Raw genomic sequence first — 18921 nt, forward strand, 5'->3', positions numbered from 1 at the left:
GAGCATTACTGTGACCTTGCTGCCAGGAGTCAATGCAACTTCCCCAGAGCATTTGAGAACACTGGGGGGACCCCGTGCCCCGCTGGGCTTCTCTGATACAGATGGAAAGAATCCCCTGGGTTTGGGGCCCCTGGGGCTCTGTGTGCGGTGCTGACAGACTGGAGGCCAGGACTCAGCAGAGGCCAACTCGGAGTAGGGAGGAGGCTCGTCCTCTGAGAGAACCAGGTCCCCGTCAGCCTGGCTATTCAAAGTGTGCCTGGCCCAGGACAACCAGCCTCACCTGAGAGCTTGTTAGATGCGGACTCTCAGGTCCCCACCACACTGCTGAGTCAGAATGTGCATTTTACAGGCTCTGCAGACCCTCTGTGGGTGCAGGAAAGAAGGAGGTGGCCCCACTCCCACATCCTGGGGTCTCAGCCTGGCTGGCCATCTGCTGAAGCAGCATTTCTAGGGGTCACCAGGGCATTCGCGATCTTTAGAAAGTTCCACAGGTGATTCCGATGCCCGGTGGGGGTAACATCCCTGTGACGAGAGTTCCTGGGGTAGCCCCTCGGGCTCCTGCTCTGAAGAGAAAAGCCACATGGGGAGGAGAGAGGGCTGCAGGGGGCTGACTGTGCGCCCCGACCCTGAGCTGCGGGGAGCGCCCAGGACACCAATGCCACAGGCTTGGGCTTGTGCACACAAGGGCATTGTGTGCGCACTCCCATATGGTGGGAAATCCCAGCTGAAGAGGGAGAGGCCTCAGCAGTTCGCAGGGAACCCAAACGTAGACGAAATGAAAGGGGAAAGAGACCAGGAGGGCAGGAGTGAGGGGAAGGGAGGGGAGGGGAGGGGGAGGGACCGGGCAGAGACCCCGCCCCTGCCCACGTGACCCGGCCAAGCGCTCCTGCCCCCAGAGGCGGCTCAGCACAGAGGGAGGAAGGACCACAGAGCCAACTTGTCGTGACAGCGGTGCTCCTGAGCATTTCTGGAGCCGAAGCTCTCCTCACAGAGGGAAGGACAGAGCAGGCAGCAGGCGGCATGGAGCCCCCCTCGGCCCTTCCCCGAGGAGGGCGTGTTCCCTGGCAGGAGCTCCTGCTGGCAGGTGAGAGGGACGATCCCCTGGCTTGGGGTTGGGGGAGACGGAAGAGGCTGACTGACTGCGGTCTCCCAGGGGAAGACGGGGTGCCGAGAGGGGATGGGAACAGGGCAGGGCAGGGCAAGACAGGGGTTTCCCGGCTCAGCAACAGGAAAATCTCATGATCTGGAAGAGGCGAGCGAGCGATGTGCTGTGTCCCAAGTTACTCATCACTGAGGACTGAATTTTGGGAACGATGTGAGCAAAAGCAGGCACCCTAAACGCTGCCCCTCCCACCAACCTGAGATATTGACAGATCAATGCTGGGCCCTGGGAACACTCATTCATTCATCCACAGGTATTTGCAGCCGGCCCCACCACTGGGGCTCAACACAGATCAGAGTCCCTGCCCTCCCTGAGCACACTTCTCTGGGGAGGAAGACAGACAAGCAAAGACACAGAATGGGAGGTCGGGCATTGACAGGCCATGAAGGGAACAGAGCGGGAAAGGTCAGAATGTGAAGACAGAGGAAGCACTGAAGTCGTGGTGGTCGTGCCGCTGACCTTGACCTGTAGGACACACACACACACACACACACACACACACACACAAACCACACACGCTCACCCCTGGGCCCAAGGCTGAGCGATTAGGACCTGCTCAGTCTCCAGGGCCACATCTTTCCATCCCAATTCATAGGCCAAATATTGATCCAGGTCTTCTGTCTTCCCTCCTAGTCTCACTCCTAACCTTCTGGAACCCTCCCACCACTGCCCAAGTCACTGTTGAATCGGTGCCGCCCAATGCTGCCGAAGGGAAGGACGTTCTTCTGCGTGTCCACAATCTGCCTGCCAATCTTATAGGCTTTGGCTGGTTCAAAGGGGAAACTGTTGAGCCCCGTAGTGAAATTGTATCATATGCAGCAGACTCACAAGAAATTACCCCAGGATTTGCACACAGCGGCAGAGAGACATTATATCACAACGGATCCCTGCTGTTCCAGAACATCAACCTGGAGGACACGGGATACTACACTGTACGAATCTTAAAGAGAAATTTTCAAATTGAAATAGTAACTAGACGGCTCCGTGTATATCGTGAGTAATTCCTCTCTCACCTCTGGTGTCGGGTGGAGTGAATTCTACTTCGTACACACAGGATTGACAGGCCTGGACTGTGCCTCCCTTCCCTTCTGCATTTTGTTCCAAATGGTGTTTGAGCATTTAGTGCAGGACACACACAGTAGAGATGAATTTCCTAAGATTGCAACTCCTTTCCTGGAATCCAGACTCTACGACCATCTGAGAAAGACCATGCAGGTCACGGTCAAGGCCAGGCCCGAAGGGGCCCTGGGATCCTCACTAGAGCTCAGCCCAGAAGGCCCTTGCCCAGAACAGTGCCTTGGGGCTCCTGAGTCTCGTGACCCCGGGGACTCTGTGCCAGGGTGGGGTAGGGCTCCTGGGCAGGGCTGACAGGGAGCAATGATTTCCCAGCTGCCCGAGTCCTGAGCCTCTGAGCTGGTCGCCAGCCAGGGCTCAGTCTCCAGATCTACATCTGGAGAGAGGCATGGGCAGCACAGACATAAAAAGGCTCCAGTCCATTAGCCAACTGCTGTGTGGGACTTAGGAGACTCCAGAGGAGGGTCAGCACCTCCAGGGAGGAACAGAGCAGAGAGATGCTCTTGATGGCTCTTCCTCTCCCAAGAAGGAGGCCCAGGGAGGGAGCCTTGTCTTGTGGAGGCAAGAGTAAGAGAGGCCATTTGATTGGCCAGCCGCGATATACCATTTTAGGGCCAGGTATTTAAGGATGGTTAAAGGTTACTTCACAGGCATGGCAGGTGGAGATCATTTACCATTATTCCTGTTGTATTAGGGGGAAACTGAGGCCCAGGGAGGTATAGTCACTGAATCAGGGTCACACAGGCTGCTGGGCTGCGGGGCAGCACAGCTCCGTCCTCTCCTCCATCAGCGGGAAGGGTGCTGGTGTGGGCAGTGAGAGCAAATAGAGGCTCGTTCTGTGATCACTCTCCAACTAATGACCCCCAGCAGCAACCTGAGTCAGCATGCCCCGGCCGCCCCTCAGGTGGCCCATCCTCACCTCCCTGCCAGGCTTTAAATCACTGAGTGTTTCCTGGTGTGTTGGTGTCGCTCCCACTGGGGTGGAATTGCCTTCTCCTTCTGACTCTGCACCTGAAACCAGCACAGGGCCTTGCCTCATCTATAACTCTGGCACTCTCCTCAATAAGTGCACAGTGAAGACTATCCCAGTCTCTGGTAGGTGGATCCCTGGAGCATCTACATTAGGCACTATGGTGAAGGTCTGCCTGGTTTTCAGAAAAGAGCCGAGGTGAAGTTATTTTCACTTGCTTGTGACACAGATCTGTCCCTGAACTCTCCCATCACACGTCTGCAGATGCTTCCTCCTCTTGCTCTCTGAATTCTCATCGCAGATCTTGAGATCTGAGATCTGAGATCTCCCAGTCCAGTCTCGAATGTGGGGAGGGGAGTCTGTCAGCTCCAGAAACCCCCACACACATATAAGGGGCCTTTGCAGATGGGGAAGAAAGAAGGGTCCTCAGGGTCAAGTTGCTTTTTGTTGTTGTTGAATTGCAGAAGTGCTTTATATATTCTGGATAGTAATCTCTTACCAGCTATGATTTGCAAATGTTTTCTTCCAATCTGTGCATTGCCATCACTGTTTGTTTTTTGTTTCTGTTTTTGTTTTTGTTTTTTGGTTTTGGTCTTGGTTTTGGTCAGGGAAATTTAGCTGACACACAATGTAACATTAGTTTCAGGTTCACAACATAGGGATTGGACAACTCTATATGTTATGTTATGCCCACCACAATGTAGCTACCTATCTGTCACCATGCAATGCTATTAAAATACCATTGACTAAGGGCACCTTGCTGACTCAGTAAGTAGAGCATGAGACTCTTGATCTTGGGGTTGTAAGTTCAAGCCCCGCATTGGGTGTAGAGCTTACTTAAAAATAAAATCTTTAAAAAATTTTTAAAAAAATCATTGACTGTGTTTCTATCTGTGCATTTCCTACCTGAGTCCTGTTCATTCCATAACTGCTACCATCACTCTCTTGATTGTGCTTTTGGAACACAGAAGTTTTCTAACTCAATACGATCCAATTCATCTATTTTTTCTTTTCTTGTCTTTGCTTTGGGCATCATATCTAACAAATCTTTGGGAAATACGGGTTCAGAAAGTTTTTGCTTTATGTTTTGTTCTAAGACTTTTACAGTTTTGACTCTTATGTTTAGATGTTTGATCTATTTTAAGTTAATTTTGGAGGGCAGTTATGCTCACCACTATACCACCAAAACATACTATTTTAGGGTATTTCTGTACATGATGTAAGGTCAAGGTCCAACTTTATTCATTTGCTAGGATGCCCAGTGTTCCCAATACCATTTGTTTAAAAAAATTTTTTTTTAACGTTTATTTATTTTTGAGACAGGGAGAGACAGCATGAATGGGTGAGGGTCAGAGAGAGAGGGAGACACAGAATCTGAAACAGGCTCCATGCTCTGAGCTGTCAGCACAGAGCCTGACGTGGGGCTCGAACTCACGGACCGCGAGATCATGACCTGAGCCGAAGTCGGATGCCCAACCGACTGAGCCACCCAGGCGCCCCTTGTTTAAAAAAATTTTTAACATTTATTTGTTTTTGAGAGGCAGAGACAGAGCATGAGCAGGGGAGGGGCAGAGAGAGAGGGACACACAGAATCCAAAGCAGGCTCCAGGCTCTGAGCTGTCAGCACAGAGCCTGATGCAGGGCTCGAACTCACAAACTGTGAGATCATGACCTGAGCCGAAGTCGAATGCTTAACCGACTGAGCCACCCAGGCAGCCCCCAATACCATTTGTTGAACAGATTTTTTTATGCATTGAATGGTCATGACAACCTTATTGAAAACATTGAACCACATATATTCAGTTTGTTTCTGGGGTACCTACTGCATCCCATTGGCATTTCTGTGCCTATCTTTATACCAAGCCCATGTTATTTTGGTTGCTTTAGCTTTGTAGTCAGGAAGTAGGAGTCCTCCAAATTTGTTCTTTTTTCAAAATAATTTTGGCTATTTGAGGCCCCTGAGATTTCATGTGAATATTTGGAAATTTCTATTTCTGCAAAATATTTCCTTAAGAATTTGATGGGGGGGCACCTGACTGGCTCAGTCGGTAAAGTATGCGACTCTTGATCTCTAGGTTATATGTTCAAGCCCCACGTTGGGTATAGAGATTACTTAAAAATAAAATCTTTTTTTTTTTCAACGTTTATTTATTTTTGGGACAGAGAGAGACAGAGCATGAACAGGGGAGGGTCAGAGAGAGAGGGAGACACAGAATCGGAAACAGGCTCTAGGCTCTGAGCCATCAGCTCAGAGCCCGACGCGGGGCTCGAACTCACGGACCGCGAGATCGTGACCTGGCTGAAGTCGGACGCTTAACCGACTGCGCCACCCAGGCGCCCCAAAAATAAAATCTTTTAAAAAAATGATTTTGATAGGGATTACATTGAATCTGTGGATCTCTTTGGGTAGTATTGTCATCTTAACAATATTAAGTCTTACTATCCATGAACATGGGATGTCTTTCCATTCATTTGTGTCTTCTGTAATTTCCTTCAGTGATGTTTTATAGATTTCCATGTACAGTCTATTGCCTCATTAGTTCATTCCTAAGTATTTTATTCTTTTTAATGTTATTGTAAATTAAATTGTTTCCTTAATTTGGGAAGGGGTTATTTCATTATTAGTGTATAGCAACACAAGTGATTTTTGCATGTTGACTTTGTATCCTGCAAGTTTGTTGAAATTGTTGATTAGTTAACAGTTTTTGTGGAATCATTAGAGTTTTATACATATCATTTCATGTCATCTACAAACAGACCTAATTGTACTTAATCCTTTCCAATTTGATTGCGTTCTACTCTTTTTCTCCAAATTATTTCAGCTTGGTCTCCTATACTCTGTTGAATATGGGTGGTGAAAGAGGCATGTTTATGTACTATCTGATCTTAGAGGAAACGCTCTCCGTGTTTCACCATTGAGTATAATGCTAGCTGTAAGGGTTTCATATAAGGCCTTTATTATGTTGCAGTAGTTTTCTTCTATTTATAAGGGTGCCAGTATTCTGTATACCGTACCCGATTCTCTACAGAAGTTTTTCACCCTGAGATTCAATCCACAGATGTAGAAGTAAAAGTCTTCAGAGGGAGAAATCCTATGGATTGAAAACTCTTTGGTCCCTGAGGTGATGAAGACTGGGTGGGCTGCTCTCATTTCCTAATAAATTATAACAGTGCAAATACCTTCCTTATTTTATGTAAAGGTGCCTCAGACTCAGAGATAGAAGGCCCGCAAGCCTTCCTCCCCACCATACGTGAAAAGGTATATAAGGAGTGAGGCTTGATCTATTAAAGTCACTGATTTCAAGAAAAGAATCACACAGGAGTCCATGGGAAAAAATTCCACCTGCTGATGAGGATGCTGGACACATGGACTGAGAGGTGTGTGGTGCTGATACTACAGAGATGTCCAGGCAGACCAGGCAGATGACTGAGGGCCAGAGGGGGACCTGAGGGTCAGAGGGAGAGGTACAGCCCCCTCCTTATAGATCGCCACCTGAACAAAGACACTCATCCTTCTGCAGACATCAGGGCCATCCTCTGGGGCACCTTTACAGAGCCCAGTGGGGCCCTCAGAGTGGCCAAGATCTTGGAAGAAGGAGCATGGCCCCAGGCTCCCTCTCATTCTGTCACCTCCTCTGTTTCTCCACAGAGCAAGTGTCCCAGCCCTCCATCAACATCAGCAACACCACAGCCACAGAACATAAGGACTCTGTGGTCCTGACCTGCTCCACAAATAACAAAAAGGTCTCCATCTGGTGGTTCTTCAATAGCCAGAGTCTAAAGCTCGTGGAGAGGATGAAGCTGTCCCCGGACAACAGCACCCTCACCATAAGCCCCGTCAGGGTGGAGGATGCCGGGAACTATCAGTGTGAGGTCTCCAACTGGGCCAGTTCCAACAGAAGTGACCCCATCAGCCTGGCTGTGAGCTGTGAGTGACCCTCGACCTCTCCCCCTTCCTCCCTGTATATTTCACGGGCAGGGGGTGTGTGTGAAATAGAATACAGGTCTGGGGGAGGTGGGAGCCTCCTTCACAGCCTCTACAGCAATGTGGATGAGATCCCCGGAATTAGACTAATCTTGTTAACATCTTGGTTCTGCTTTATACCAGCTGTGGGACCTCAGACAAGGCACTCAACCTCCAGAACCTAAGTTTCCTCCTCTGTAAAACTGGAAAGAAAGGCTGGCTCTTAGGGCTGTTCTGAGGGTTGTCACTATGAGGTTAATGAGATCTTAAATCCTGAGACAGCATCCTACACAGGTTCAAGGCTCAATCAAATTTAGCAGTTCTTGTTCTTTTGTCATTGATGTTGTTGTTATTAGCTGTAATGTCCTGTGGAGCTGGGATTAAGTGTTGTCTCAACTCGGTCCAGTTCTGTGACCTTCACTACTTTACTGAAGCCCTTGACACTCTCAGACCGTAATTTGCACAGTGGGGTTGACACCTGGCCCCCTCATGGAAGCTGCAGATGAGATACACAAAGTATTTCCCATGTGTCTGGCCCAGCGCTGACCTCGAAAGCAGTCAGCTAGTGTTGTTTTCACTAATCTGTGTTGAGTGGACAAGTAGGGGCCTCCCTCTAAGACCATCAATGGTAATAGAAAGGAAGAAATGTGGAAAGAGGCATAATGTGAGAATAAGAAAGAGAGGCATTAGGAGGAAAATGAACAGGATGTGGGCACTGGCCACAGTTTTGGGCAGAGGAGGGCAACATGAAGATTCAAGTCCAAGGTTTCACTACAAGGACAGAAAGGACACAGCAGGGGGAACCTGGGCAGCTCACTCCATTAAGCCTCCAACTCTTCTTTTTTTTTTCTTAAGTTTTAAAAAAAAATTATTTATTTTCAGAGACAGAGAAAGAGAGTTGGGGAAGGGCAGAGAGAGAGGGAGAGAATCTCAAGCAGGCTCTGCACTGTAGGCACAGAACCTGATGTGGGTTTGAACCTATGAACCATGAGATCGTGGCCTGAGCCAAAGACACATTTAACCAACTGAGCCACCCAGGTGCCCCAAGGGTTCAACTCTTGATCTCAGATCAGGCCATGGTCTCATAGTTCATGGGTTCAAGCCCCTTGTTGGGATGTGCACTGATAGTGGGGACCCTGCTTGGGAGTCTGTCTTCCCTCTTTCTCTGCCCCTTCCCTGCTCCCACTCTCTTTCTCATTCTCAAAAAAAAAAAAAATACATTTAAAAAAATAAAAAAGAAATGACACAGCAGCCGAGGGGGTGGGGATGCTGTGGAGATAACACACATCATCCAGACCTCGATGGCCATTCCTTCCTCCCTAGCCAGGCCCTTCCCCCCAGCCCTCATGGCTTCAGCAGATATGACTTGGGACTCATTCCTCCTCCCTTTTGCTTCTTATTTCAGATGAAAGAAGCCCCACGGGCCTCCCTGTGGGGACCAGTGTTGGCATTGCAATTGGGGTCCTGGTTGGGGTGGCACTCGTGGCCTCCCTGGGGTATGTCCTGCTCCGGGTGAAGACGGGAAGGTACGAAGGCATTTCCCACACACGATCCTGTCCACCACCCCTCCCCCACCCCAACAGACTCACCAGCAGGCAGACGCCGTCCTGACCCAGGATTCTGGGCTGGGTGTCCCAGACCTCCCAACTGCCCCCTGGATTTCTCCTCTGGTCACACCTGGCTCCTTCCTCACCAGCTGCTGCCCGGGGCCCTTCCTCCACAGCTGCCTCTGTGCAAAATTAGGACAATCACAGAACAGCCCCTCAGGGTTGTCCTGGTTCGCTCGGCAACCCTACAGCAGTGCTCGGTACTAAGTGCACGGAGACCGGTACCTCCCGTGGTTTGTCAGTCCACATGCCCTGGGACGGGGATTTGCAGCCTCAGGACCGAGGGTGGTCCTGGCCAAGGTCACGCAAGGGAGAGTGGAAGACCCTGACAGGCCGGGTGGGGTCGACCCCCTAAGTGGCACATACGAGAACCACGGCGCCTGATTTGTGACACTGTAGACCCTGGGCCCCGTCAGGTAGAGGTCCTGGGACGAAGCCCCTCGTCCAGGCAGATGGAGATAGAGCACGAGCCAATGTCAGTTTTCAGCGTCTTCTGGCCTGAGGACTCGAGGATCTGGCCACAGCAGGGGCACCGCATTCAGGGATCTGACATACCTGGGGCTCCCCAAGCGTCCTGCACACGCAGCTGGCCACCTTGACCCTTCCACTCACTCAGACCCTCATGTGTGATTCCTTTCCTGGGCCCTTGATCCCTTTTCGGGACACTTTCTCCTAGGTGTCCGTCCGCTGCCCGGCTTCCTCTCTGGTCCAAGGATACATGTGCTCTGAAGGCCTTTTTTTATCCCTCTCCTGGGCCCTTCCCCTCCTAAATACACTGGAGGAGAGATGTGGTCTCTAAGCCCTGCTTGGAATGAGGACCCTCCCTGTCCCCTGTTCTGACACCAGAGCTGTGACCTCTCCCTGCCCACCTCACGAATAAGCCTGATCTTTCCTAGGGCCAGTGGCCAACGTAATCACAGAGAGATGGGGCACCCAGCCTGCACCCCTGGTGAGTATCCCTTCAGCCCAGGCAGCACAGGGAGCCCCTCGACCTGCCCCCAATGCCCACTCCTGCCAGTCACACCCTGGGGCCTCTGACCACATCCCTGGGGCTTCAGTACAGGGGACCCCAACTGGCCATACTCCCTGACCTATGGAATCTAGGTCACGGCTCAGCACCTCCCAGACCAGCACCAGTGGGTCTCCCTGTGGGAGGTGCTCCTTCCCTGGTTCTCCGAGAGCCGATGACCCGGTACCTCCTGGGAGGGTGGACCCTGAGTGCTAATTCCTGTTTCTGTCCCCAGGTCATGGTCCAGTCAGCAGCTCCACATCCCCAGTAAGCCCACCCCCTCCCCACTGGGGTCTAGGTTGTGCGGGCGCAAGGCAGAGAACCAACAAATTCAGCAGCACAGCACACACCCTGCTTCCCGCAGAGAGCCAGGACAAGGCAGGGTCCGTTCTGCCCAGGAATGGGACCGTCTTCAGGGACAGGACCACTCCCCACCCCGTCCTGAGTCTCTCCTGCCACTCTGAGCTGGCCCAAGGGGAACCCTGGAGTCTGGCCAAGGACAGAGCACTGGGAACATCAGCCAGGGCTCCTGGGCTAATAGGAGTGGGGCAGGGAGTTCAGGAGAGACTGGTCTGGGTTGGGGTGTGGGTCAACAGGCTTGGCGAAAGCTGCTCAAGAGGCAGAACGGGTCACCCCTGCAGAGAAATGACTCTCCCTCTGTCCACTGACACCCATTCTCTCTCCCTGTTCAGAACGCCCTACCCAGCCTGAGGACAGCCGTTCCCATCTATCAGGTGAGTGTGGGCAATGAATGTTCAGGTCCCCCAAGCCCAAGGGGGCTGAGGATCTGTCCCCAGCCTGCCCTGCCCATGCTTTCAGGTTTAGGACACAGCAGAGCAAAAGAGCACAGGGGCTAGTGGGAGGAAGGAGGGGCCTGGGGCAGAAACCTGCCACCCAGCCAGGTTCCCAGAGAGGTGGACGCAGGACCTGAAAGTCACCCAGACATGTTCTGAGAAGCTTGCGGGGTTCAGAGGCCTCTTTTTCTTTTACAGGAGTTACAACACCCTGACAGGAACATTTACTGCCAGATCAACCACAAAGGACAAGTGTCTTCTTAGTTTCCCCTCCCCCTGGGAGCTACTCCTTCCAGGGGCCTTCCTGAGACCCCAGACCCTGGGTGGGGTCAGGTGCCCCCGCCTGAGCCAGAGAACCAGCTCTAAGCCCAGAGGATATTCAGGGACATGGACCCAGGGTCCGGGCCTTCCTGATTTCTGGAAGCCGTGACAGGCTGCCACGAACCCCGGATGGGCCAGGACAAAGGCCCCCATGTCCCAGGAAGTGGGGTTTCCCAGGGAAAGTATCCCGGGCCCTGACCCACCAGGGACAGCATGAGGGGATCTGATGAAAGAGGACTCTTCCCCCTCCTTGGCCCTTTTTTGGTGAATGGTGATTTCTCTGAGCAGAAATTCACCTGAACCTCTGGGGCCCTTCTCTCCTGGGTCACTCAGGGAAATGTTCCCTCTGAGTTCACCAAGCCCCCACCTTAGTCCCCTGAGATAGAGGAGGGGCGAGGGGTGTTGACATGCTGGGACCACGTTAACTAGAAAAGGAGAGATCACCAGAGCTGTGGCCAAACTATGACAGCACTCAGCGGTCCTCACCCTGCTCAGGGACCAAGCTGGAGACACCTCCAGTGTTTGCACATGTGCACGGGGTTCTCAGGAGCACAGAACATGGGGCCTCTGATGACCGCACGAGGAGGAGCTTGGAAGGAGCAGCCATGACCCCTTCATAGCCTTTTGGTGTCCTGAGCCCTTTGGTCCTCCTCACCCATCCCCGGTGGCCCTGACTGGTGGCCTTCACCAATAAACTTGCCCTGTCCCCAAATCCAGGATCCAGGGCACTGAGACCTGTCTGAAGGTTTCTCCAGCCTTCGGGATGTCCTTCCTGCTGGGGTGACATAAAGGCAGGTTGTCAGAGGAACGCCAGGGTTTGGGACCCAGAATTCATGCTCTGAGCATAGCCTTCCCGGACACTGCCCATGACGTCTAGCCCAGTACCTCCCAGCAGTGTCCACTTTTCTCCCTGAGCGGGATCTTATCTTGAAACACACCTCCTCCCCATAAATAAGCATGCAGGTCAGAGGCAGAGGGCTTTCCCCACCTAACTCACCCAGGCTCCCATGGTGTTGGGACAAAGTTCTCTTCCACCTGGTCCACAGGCCTCGTCCTACTGTCCCACCTGCAGCCTCCTCCACACACCTGGGCCAGTGGCTCTCAGTCCTTCCCTGAGGCCCCCGGTTGGGTGCCCATGTGGATTCGCTCGCGTCAAGGTGCCCTGTTCACACAAAAGCGGTCCAAGCACCAAGGCACCGCACCCACGTTTCACAGGTGGGTTTGCCATCACCCACTTGTTTCTTAGTCATGAGATGAGAGGTAAGAAAAGCAAGCTGCAAAGTATCACGTCATTTTTAGCTCTGTGATGCTCCTATCGCAATGCACACTATGTTGGATTAGACAGGGTGACGCCTCTTGTTAGTTTCCTCTTGCTGCTCTAGCAAATTATTGTAAGCTTAGTGGTGGATGTCAACACAAATCAAGGTGCCCACCTGGCTGTCTCTTCTGGAGGCTTAGGAGGGAGTCTGTTTCCTTGTTTTTCAAGCTGTGCCATTGGAGGCTGCCCACCTTCCATGGATGCGGCCCCTTCCTTCACCTTCAAAACCAGCAGTGCAACATCTTGAAGTCTCTCTGTGTCCTGTTTCCACATCACCTCTTCTTCTCTGGTTCTGCCTCTCCTGCCTCCCCCTGTCACTTATATAAGGACCCTTGTGGGTGCCTGGATGGCTCAATGGGTTAGACTTCCAACTTTGGCTCACGTCGTGATCTCAGAAGGTCGAGCCCTGTGTTGGGCTCTGTGCTGACAGCTCAGAGCCTGGAGCCTGTGATTCTGTGTCTTCCTCTCTCTCTCTACCTCTCTCTGTGTCAAAAGTGAATAAACATTTTTTAAAAATTTAAGAAAAAAAGAAAGAACTCTTGGATTATATTGGCCCACCTGGGTAAACTACCATAATGTCACAATCACATGGTCCTTAACTTAATCTGCTAGTCCCTTTATCATTGAAATAATCACAGATTCTTGACACGAGGGATGTGGGAGTCTCTGAGAGGCCTCTGTTCTGTCTACTGCACCCCCAAGGCCATATTCACCATAATCGTTCATGACAAACTGCTGGTGGGCAGCCTGGACTTGGTCATCTGACCACGGAGTCACTGCCTGCAGGGATGTCCACAACACCGTCACTGCCCTGAGCCAGTGACGAAGGCCAGTCCACACTCCCTGCAGCCTTCTCCACCTCTTCCTTGTTAGTAATGCTCCTTGTTAAGAATGCAAAGAGAGTGGACACATCTGGAAGATCACAGCTCCCGAGACTTGGGAATAGTTCGGTGAGCATCAGCACCTTGGACAGGTGCCCCAGCCAGCCTCCTCCCAGGGGTTGAGCAGGGAGGAGGCAAGAAAAAGAGACTCTGGAGAAGCTGCCTATTGCTTTTCTACATAAGAAAGATGTAATGAGGCAGAATGCTATCACGGGGATGAGCTGCTTCTGCTCTAATTTATCAGTCATAAGCCCTTTGCACATGTCTGGATGTTACTGTTGGCACGTTCGTTACAATTCCCTGCTCGTTACAATTCCCTGCGTGGCTGTTAGCTGCATCCAGAGGGTGGCCTTGGGGAGTCTGGGAGGCTGCTCCAGCCTCTTGGGGAACCTCCTGCCCCCCGAGATTCAGGCCACTGTCTTGCATACAATAAGGAAGGAATGGGGGCGCCTGGCTGGCTCAGTCAGTACAGAATGAGACCCTTGACCTCAGGGTCGTGAATTGGAGCATTGGGGGTAGAGTTTCCTCACTAAAAGAAAAAAATGGAAAATAAAAGGAAGGAATGTTTCATGATTAGCTTACGACCCTTAGTGCCTGACTTTGGAAACACACTCATCACCCGGCCTGGAGCACCCCGTAAGCACAGCATCCTGTTTCCAAGCCCCAGCTGAACCCCACAGGCAGCAGGGCTGAGCAGAGCCCCTGGGCTCTTCTCCAGCTCCTCCTTGCTGAGCCCTGTGCGTGGTGTCAGAGTCCTATGCCATCTGCCTGCCCTTCCCAGCAGAGCAAACATTTCACCCAGGGGACAAGGGGGGACCTGAAGATCTCCCAGGGGAGAATCCAACATCTGAGGGTTTCTGCATCTGCCTGTGACCCCTCAGGGGAAGAGATAAGACAAGGGCACTCACAGTCACCCCCATCGTCCTTTCTCCCCATTCACATCCCACCTGCAGAACCAACTCTGATGCTACAGACCCAGTCTTGCCCTTCCATGGGCTCGGGTCCATTGTGTCCACTCACAGTGTCCAATATAACATCAGCTGGGTGCTCTGGTCTCTATTCTTTCTTTCTTTCTGCTTTTAGTTGGGTTCATTTTGCTCTTATTTTTCTGGTTCTTCTAGGAGGAACTTACATTATTGATTTGAGATATATCCTTTCTTGTAATGTAAGCATTTTGTGCTAGAAATTCCCCTCTCAGTGTGGCATAAGCTGCATCCCATAAGCAGAGGAGGGTTTTTTTTAGTATATTTAATTTAATTCTGTGTGTTTAAATGTTTTTTTTTAATTTTGAGAGAGAGAGAGAGAGAAAGAGAGAGACCATGGGTAGGGGAGAGAGGCCGAGAGAGAGAGAGGGAGAAGGAGAGAGAGAGAGAGAGAGAGACAGAGAGAGAGAGAGAGAGAGAGAACCCCAAGCAGGCTCCACACTCAGCACAGAGCCTGCCTTGGGACTCAGTCCCACGACCCTGGGATCATGACCTGCCTGAGATCAAGAGTCAGATGCTCAACCGACCAAGCCACTCAGGCATCCCAATTCTGTGTGTTTTTAAAATTTCCTTTGAAACTTGCTTTTTGGCCCATAAATTATTTACAAATATGTAGCTTACTTTCCAAATCTTTTAGGGATTTTTTTCAGTTGTCTATTATTAATTTCTAGATTCATTACCATTTTCCGAGAACATACTCTGATTTCAGTATTTTACATTTATTTATTTTTGAGAGACAGAGAAAGAGCATGTGCAAGGGAGTGGCAGAGAGAGAGAGGGAGACACAGAATCCTTAGCAGGCTCCAGGCTCTGAGCTGTTCGCACAGAGCCCGATGAGGGGTTTGAACCCACGGAGCGTGAGATCGTGGCCTGAGACGAAGTCAGACGCCAAACCGACTGAGCCACACAGGCACCCCAGATTTCAGTATCTTAAATTTGGCGTGGGGCGCCTGGCTGGCTCAGTCGGGAGAACATGTGACTCGATCTCAGGGTCGTGAGTTCAAGCCCCACGTTGGGCTTCCTGCCGTCATGCAGAGCCTGCTTTGGATCCTCTGTCACCCTGTCTCTCTGCCTCTCTCTCTCTTTCTCCCTCTCCCTCTCTTCCTCCCTCTCTCAAAAATGAATAAATATTAAAAAAAAAACAAAGTAAATTTGGTTAGATTTTAGATATGATACCAAACGTGAGCTACAGAGAATGATGAATTATACATCTTCTTTGGCCATTCTTTAAATTTTTTTTTAACGTTTTTATTTTTGGGACAGAGAGAGACAGAGCATGAACGGGGGAGGGGCAGAGAGAGAGGGAGACACAGAACCGGAAACAGGCTCCAGGCTCTGAGCCATCAGCCCAGAGCCTGACGCGGGGCTCGAACTCACGGACCGCGAGATCGTGACCTGGCTGAAGTCGGACGCTTAACCGACTGCGCCACCCAGGCGCCCCGGCCATTCTTTAATAGTAGGTGAGCTGCCAATAAATTTTCATACTCTCCCTTCATCAGGGAATTTCCTTCTTTCCCCTTCACTCCTGAGGCTAATTTTAGCAGGAGCCCAAGTTGAAACATGTGCCACTTCCTTCTGGCCTCCAGGCTTTCAGATACAAAACCTACTGTCACTTACATCAGTGTTCCTTAGTGCGCAAGGGTGGTTTCTCGGGGTGTCTTTGGGATTTTTGTTCTCTTGTCTTTTATTTTCAGAAGTTTGTTATGCGCCTTAGTGTGACTGCTCACCGTGGGTGGGGTTGTGACTCAGCCTCTTGGGTTGTCCTTTCCTCGGATACCTTTGCAGTCCGCACGTTTCCCTTCCACTTCTGGTACCCAGTGGCACCGAGGTTCCATCCCTGTTTTATGGAACAGATCTCGGGACTCTGCTCATTTTTCTGTCTCTTTCCTCTCTCTTTTTCAGGAGGAATAAATTCTATGGATTTGCCCTCCAGTTCATTGATTCTACCTTGTACATCGTCATGTTACTGTGAAGTTCACCAGTGAGGGTTTGGTTTTGTTTTCTTAAATATTGGTCTCTGTCGTTTTCAGTTTCATCATTTCTATGTTTCTTTTTTGTTGTTGTTGAAGACAGAGAGAGGGAGTGCATGGGTGTGGGAGTGGAGGAGAGGCAGAGGGAGAGAGAGGGAGAGAGAGGGAGAGAGAGGGAGAATCTCAAGCAGGCTCCATGCCCAGGGTGGAGCTCGACTTGGAGCCTGATCTCACAACCCTGATATCATGACAGGAGCAGAAATCAAGACTTGGACACTTAACCAATTGAGTCACCCAGGTGCCCCTGTGTGGTTCCTTTTTATAACTTTCTTTTTTTGCTGTGGTTTTCATTTTTTTTTTTTTTTTGAGCAGCCTTGACGCCAGTGTGGCACTTGAACTCATAACCCCTTGATCAAGCGTCATGTGCTCTAACAACTGAGTCAGCTAGGCGCCTCTCAATTTTGTTAAAGAATTTATTGTCGGTTATTGAAGTGTTCTTTTAATGATATTTACTTGTTAAATCTTCGTTGGATAATTCCACAGTCATTGGGATTGGAGTCAGTAATGATCCTTTCTCAGTCAAATCGTGGTTGTCCTGGCTCTTGGTATGATGAGTGATTTTTTTTTTACTGTATCCTGGATATTTTGTTATTGGGTTAGTAGATTCGATGATATTTAAATCTTCATGAAAATTTTTTTATGTCTTTATTTTATTTTGAGAGACAGAGTGAGTGTGGGGGGAGGGGCGGAGAGAAGGAGACACAGAATCAGAAGCAGGGTCCCGGCTCTGAGCTGTCAGCACACAGCCCTACCCCGAGGCTCAAACTCAGGGCCAGCCCAAGTCCGACACACAAGGAACTGAGACACCAGGCGCCCCCCCCCTCCCTTTTTCTTATACTTAGGTGGGCTTTCTTATATGTCAACTATAACACAATAAGGTCGCTAAAAATTATATCTACATACATGAAATAGTACTTAAAGTATACTTTGAAAATCAGTACTCTAAAAACACAGAGCAGAACGTTTTCTTCCACATTTTCCGCATGGTCCAGCAGAGGGCGGCAGAGAAACTCCGCGGCCTGGAGCCTTGGGTAGGGTGGGGGCGGGGGGGGGGCCGCTGCTGATGTCCCTTAGCGCGCCCACTCCCCAGCAGGGTCTGACCCTCCCAGCCTCACCCAGTCACAGTCCTCCTCGCTCTCCAGGCTCCCCACACTGACCTCCGTCAGCCCCTCCGGCCAGTCGGGTGTCTGCCCGCTGAGACAGGTCCCTCTGTAGGCAGCTCAGCCCCCCACACCCTCTGTCCTTCCAGGGGCAAAGGCCCACCCACACTTCCGGTCTCAGCCAAAAGATCACTTTGTCAGGGATGCTGACGTGACCCCCAGGCCAGCTGAGACCCCGTTACTTGCTCCTGTCACACTAGACGCTTTCCCTTCACGGCTCTTTTCTCCATTTTATTGTACTTGATTTTCAATCTTATTTAAAAAAATTTTTTTGATGTTCATTTAAGAGAAAGACATGGGGCGCCTGGGTGGCGCAGTCGGTTAAGCGTCCGACTTCAGCCAGGTCACGATCTCGCGGTCCGGGAGTTCGAGCCCCGCGTCGGGCTCTGGGCTGATGGCTCAGAGCCTGGAGCCTGTTTCCGATTCTGTGTCTCCCTCTCTCTCTGCCCCTGCCCCGTTCATGCTCTGTCTCTCTCTGTCCCAAAAATAAATAAACGTTAAACAAAAAAAAATAAATAAATAAAAAATAAGAGAAAGACAGCGTGAGCAGGGGAGGGGCAGAGAGAGAGGGAGACACAGACTCCAAAGCAGGCTCCAGGCTCTGAGCTGTCAGCACAGAACCTGACGCAGGGCTCGAACCCACGAACCATGAGATCAAGACCTGAGCCAAAGTGGAACACTTTACTCAACTGAGCCAACCAGGTGCCCCTTTTTCCACTTGAGAGAGAGAGAGAGACAGAGAGAGAGAGAGAGAGAGAGAAAGTGGTAGAGAGGCAGAGGGAGAGAGAGAGAATCCTAAGCAGGCTCCACACTCAGCAGGCAGCCGACAAGAGGCTCAATCTCACCGCAGAGAGATCATGACCTGAGCCAAAATCAAGAGTCGGACATTAAATCAACTGAGCGACCGAGGCTCCCCACCTTCCCTCCATTTTAAGTGTGTCCTCAAAGCCATGATTTTCTCTGGGTGCCTGTGGCCCTGTTTCAGGATCCGTGTCTGTCCTGTTCTCTTTGGAGTCCCCAGGACCCAGCCCCGTGCCTGACACGTAAATACTCGTTATATGCAAGAGGGACACCACACAATGGACGCATGTCACCCTGACATGTGGATCCTGGGGTTAGAGCCTCTTCTCTGTAGACCCAGGGGGACTTAGCGTCAGCAGGGAGGAGGCCAGCAAGTGCCCCAGGCTGTCCCTTTAAGGTGGTTGGGCCTTTACCCCTCCTAGATTCAGGAGGGAGGACAGGGGCCTCCTACAGCGAGGGGTTGGACACCCATTCGTCCCAGAAAACTGACACCCCCTCGCATCTCTACCTTGTGAACGACCTCTCCCCAGAGGGCTGGGTGGGCAGACTGTGTCCCTCCTCTTCTCTCAGAGATCTGACCGGGCACAAATTCTGGATACGACCCCAGGTGGAGTGACCATCACGGGAGTTCAGAGACCTACCCTGACCTCAAAAGAAATCGGGAGGCGACTCCTCATCCTGAGGGTCCCTGGGCTGTGGGGACAGACACCTGCTATGGCTCCCTGAAGATTTCTCACCTGCCCAAGGGGTCCTGGGAAGGAGGGGAACTTCCTATGCAGGATGGGACAGGAGAACCCAGGATCTACATTTGTTTCCATCTCAGAGGGGCTGAGGGTCTCCTCCCCTG

The 18921-nt window shown here is 51.2% G+C and overlaps 1 protein-coding gene across 1 annotated transcript; it reads left to right on the forward strand.

The window, feature by feature from the left end:
* The first annotated feature begins 875 nt into the window (after positions 1 to 875).
* CEACAM3 (CEA cell adhesion molecule 3) lies at positions 876 to 11496 on the forward strand. The gene is made up of 7 exons (XM_043598734.1): positions 876 to 1084; positions 1796 to 2155; positions 8576 to 8696; positions 9674 to 9726; positions 10022 to 10053; positions 10479 to 10520; positions 10779 to 11496. The coding sequence occupies exons 1-7, from the start codon at positions 1021 to 1023 to the stop codon at positions 10842 to 10844; spliced, it is 738 nt and encodes a 245-aa protein (XP_043454669.1). The 5' UTR covers positions 876 to 1020; the 3' UTR covers positions 10845 to 11496.
* Positions 11497 to 18921: the final 7425 nt, after the last annotated feature.

This window comes from Prionailurus bengalensis, chromosome E2 (genome assembly GCF_016509475.1).
Source record: "Prionailurus bengalensis isolate Pbe53 chromosome E2, Fcat_Pben_1.1_paternal_pri, whole genome shotgun sequence".
NCBI lineage: Eukaryota > Metazoa > Chordata > Mammalia > Carnivora > Felidae > Prionailurus > Prionailurus bengalensis.

What these genes read in the sequence shown, in the direction of transcription:
- CEACAM3 (XM_043598734.1), top strand. Translation starts at nt 1,021, where the DNA reads ATGGAGCCCCCCTCGGCCCTTCCCCGAGGAGGGCGTGTTCCCTGGCAG. An exon ending in GCAGGAGCTCCTGCTGGCAG is followed by an intron (nt 1,085 to 1,795) that starts GTGAGAGGGACG and finishes CTTCCCTCCTAG; the next exon opens with TCTCACTCCTAACCTTCTGG. An exon ending in GCACCCAGCCTGCACCCCTG is followed by an intron (nt 9,727 to 10,021) that starts GTGAGTATCCCT and finishes TTCTGTCCCCAG; the next exon opens with GTCATGGTCCAGTCAGCAGC.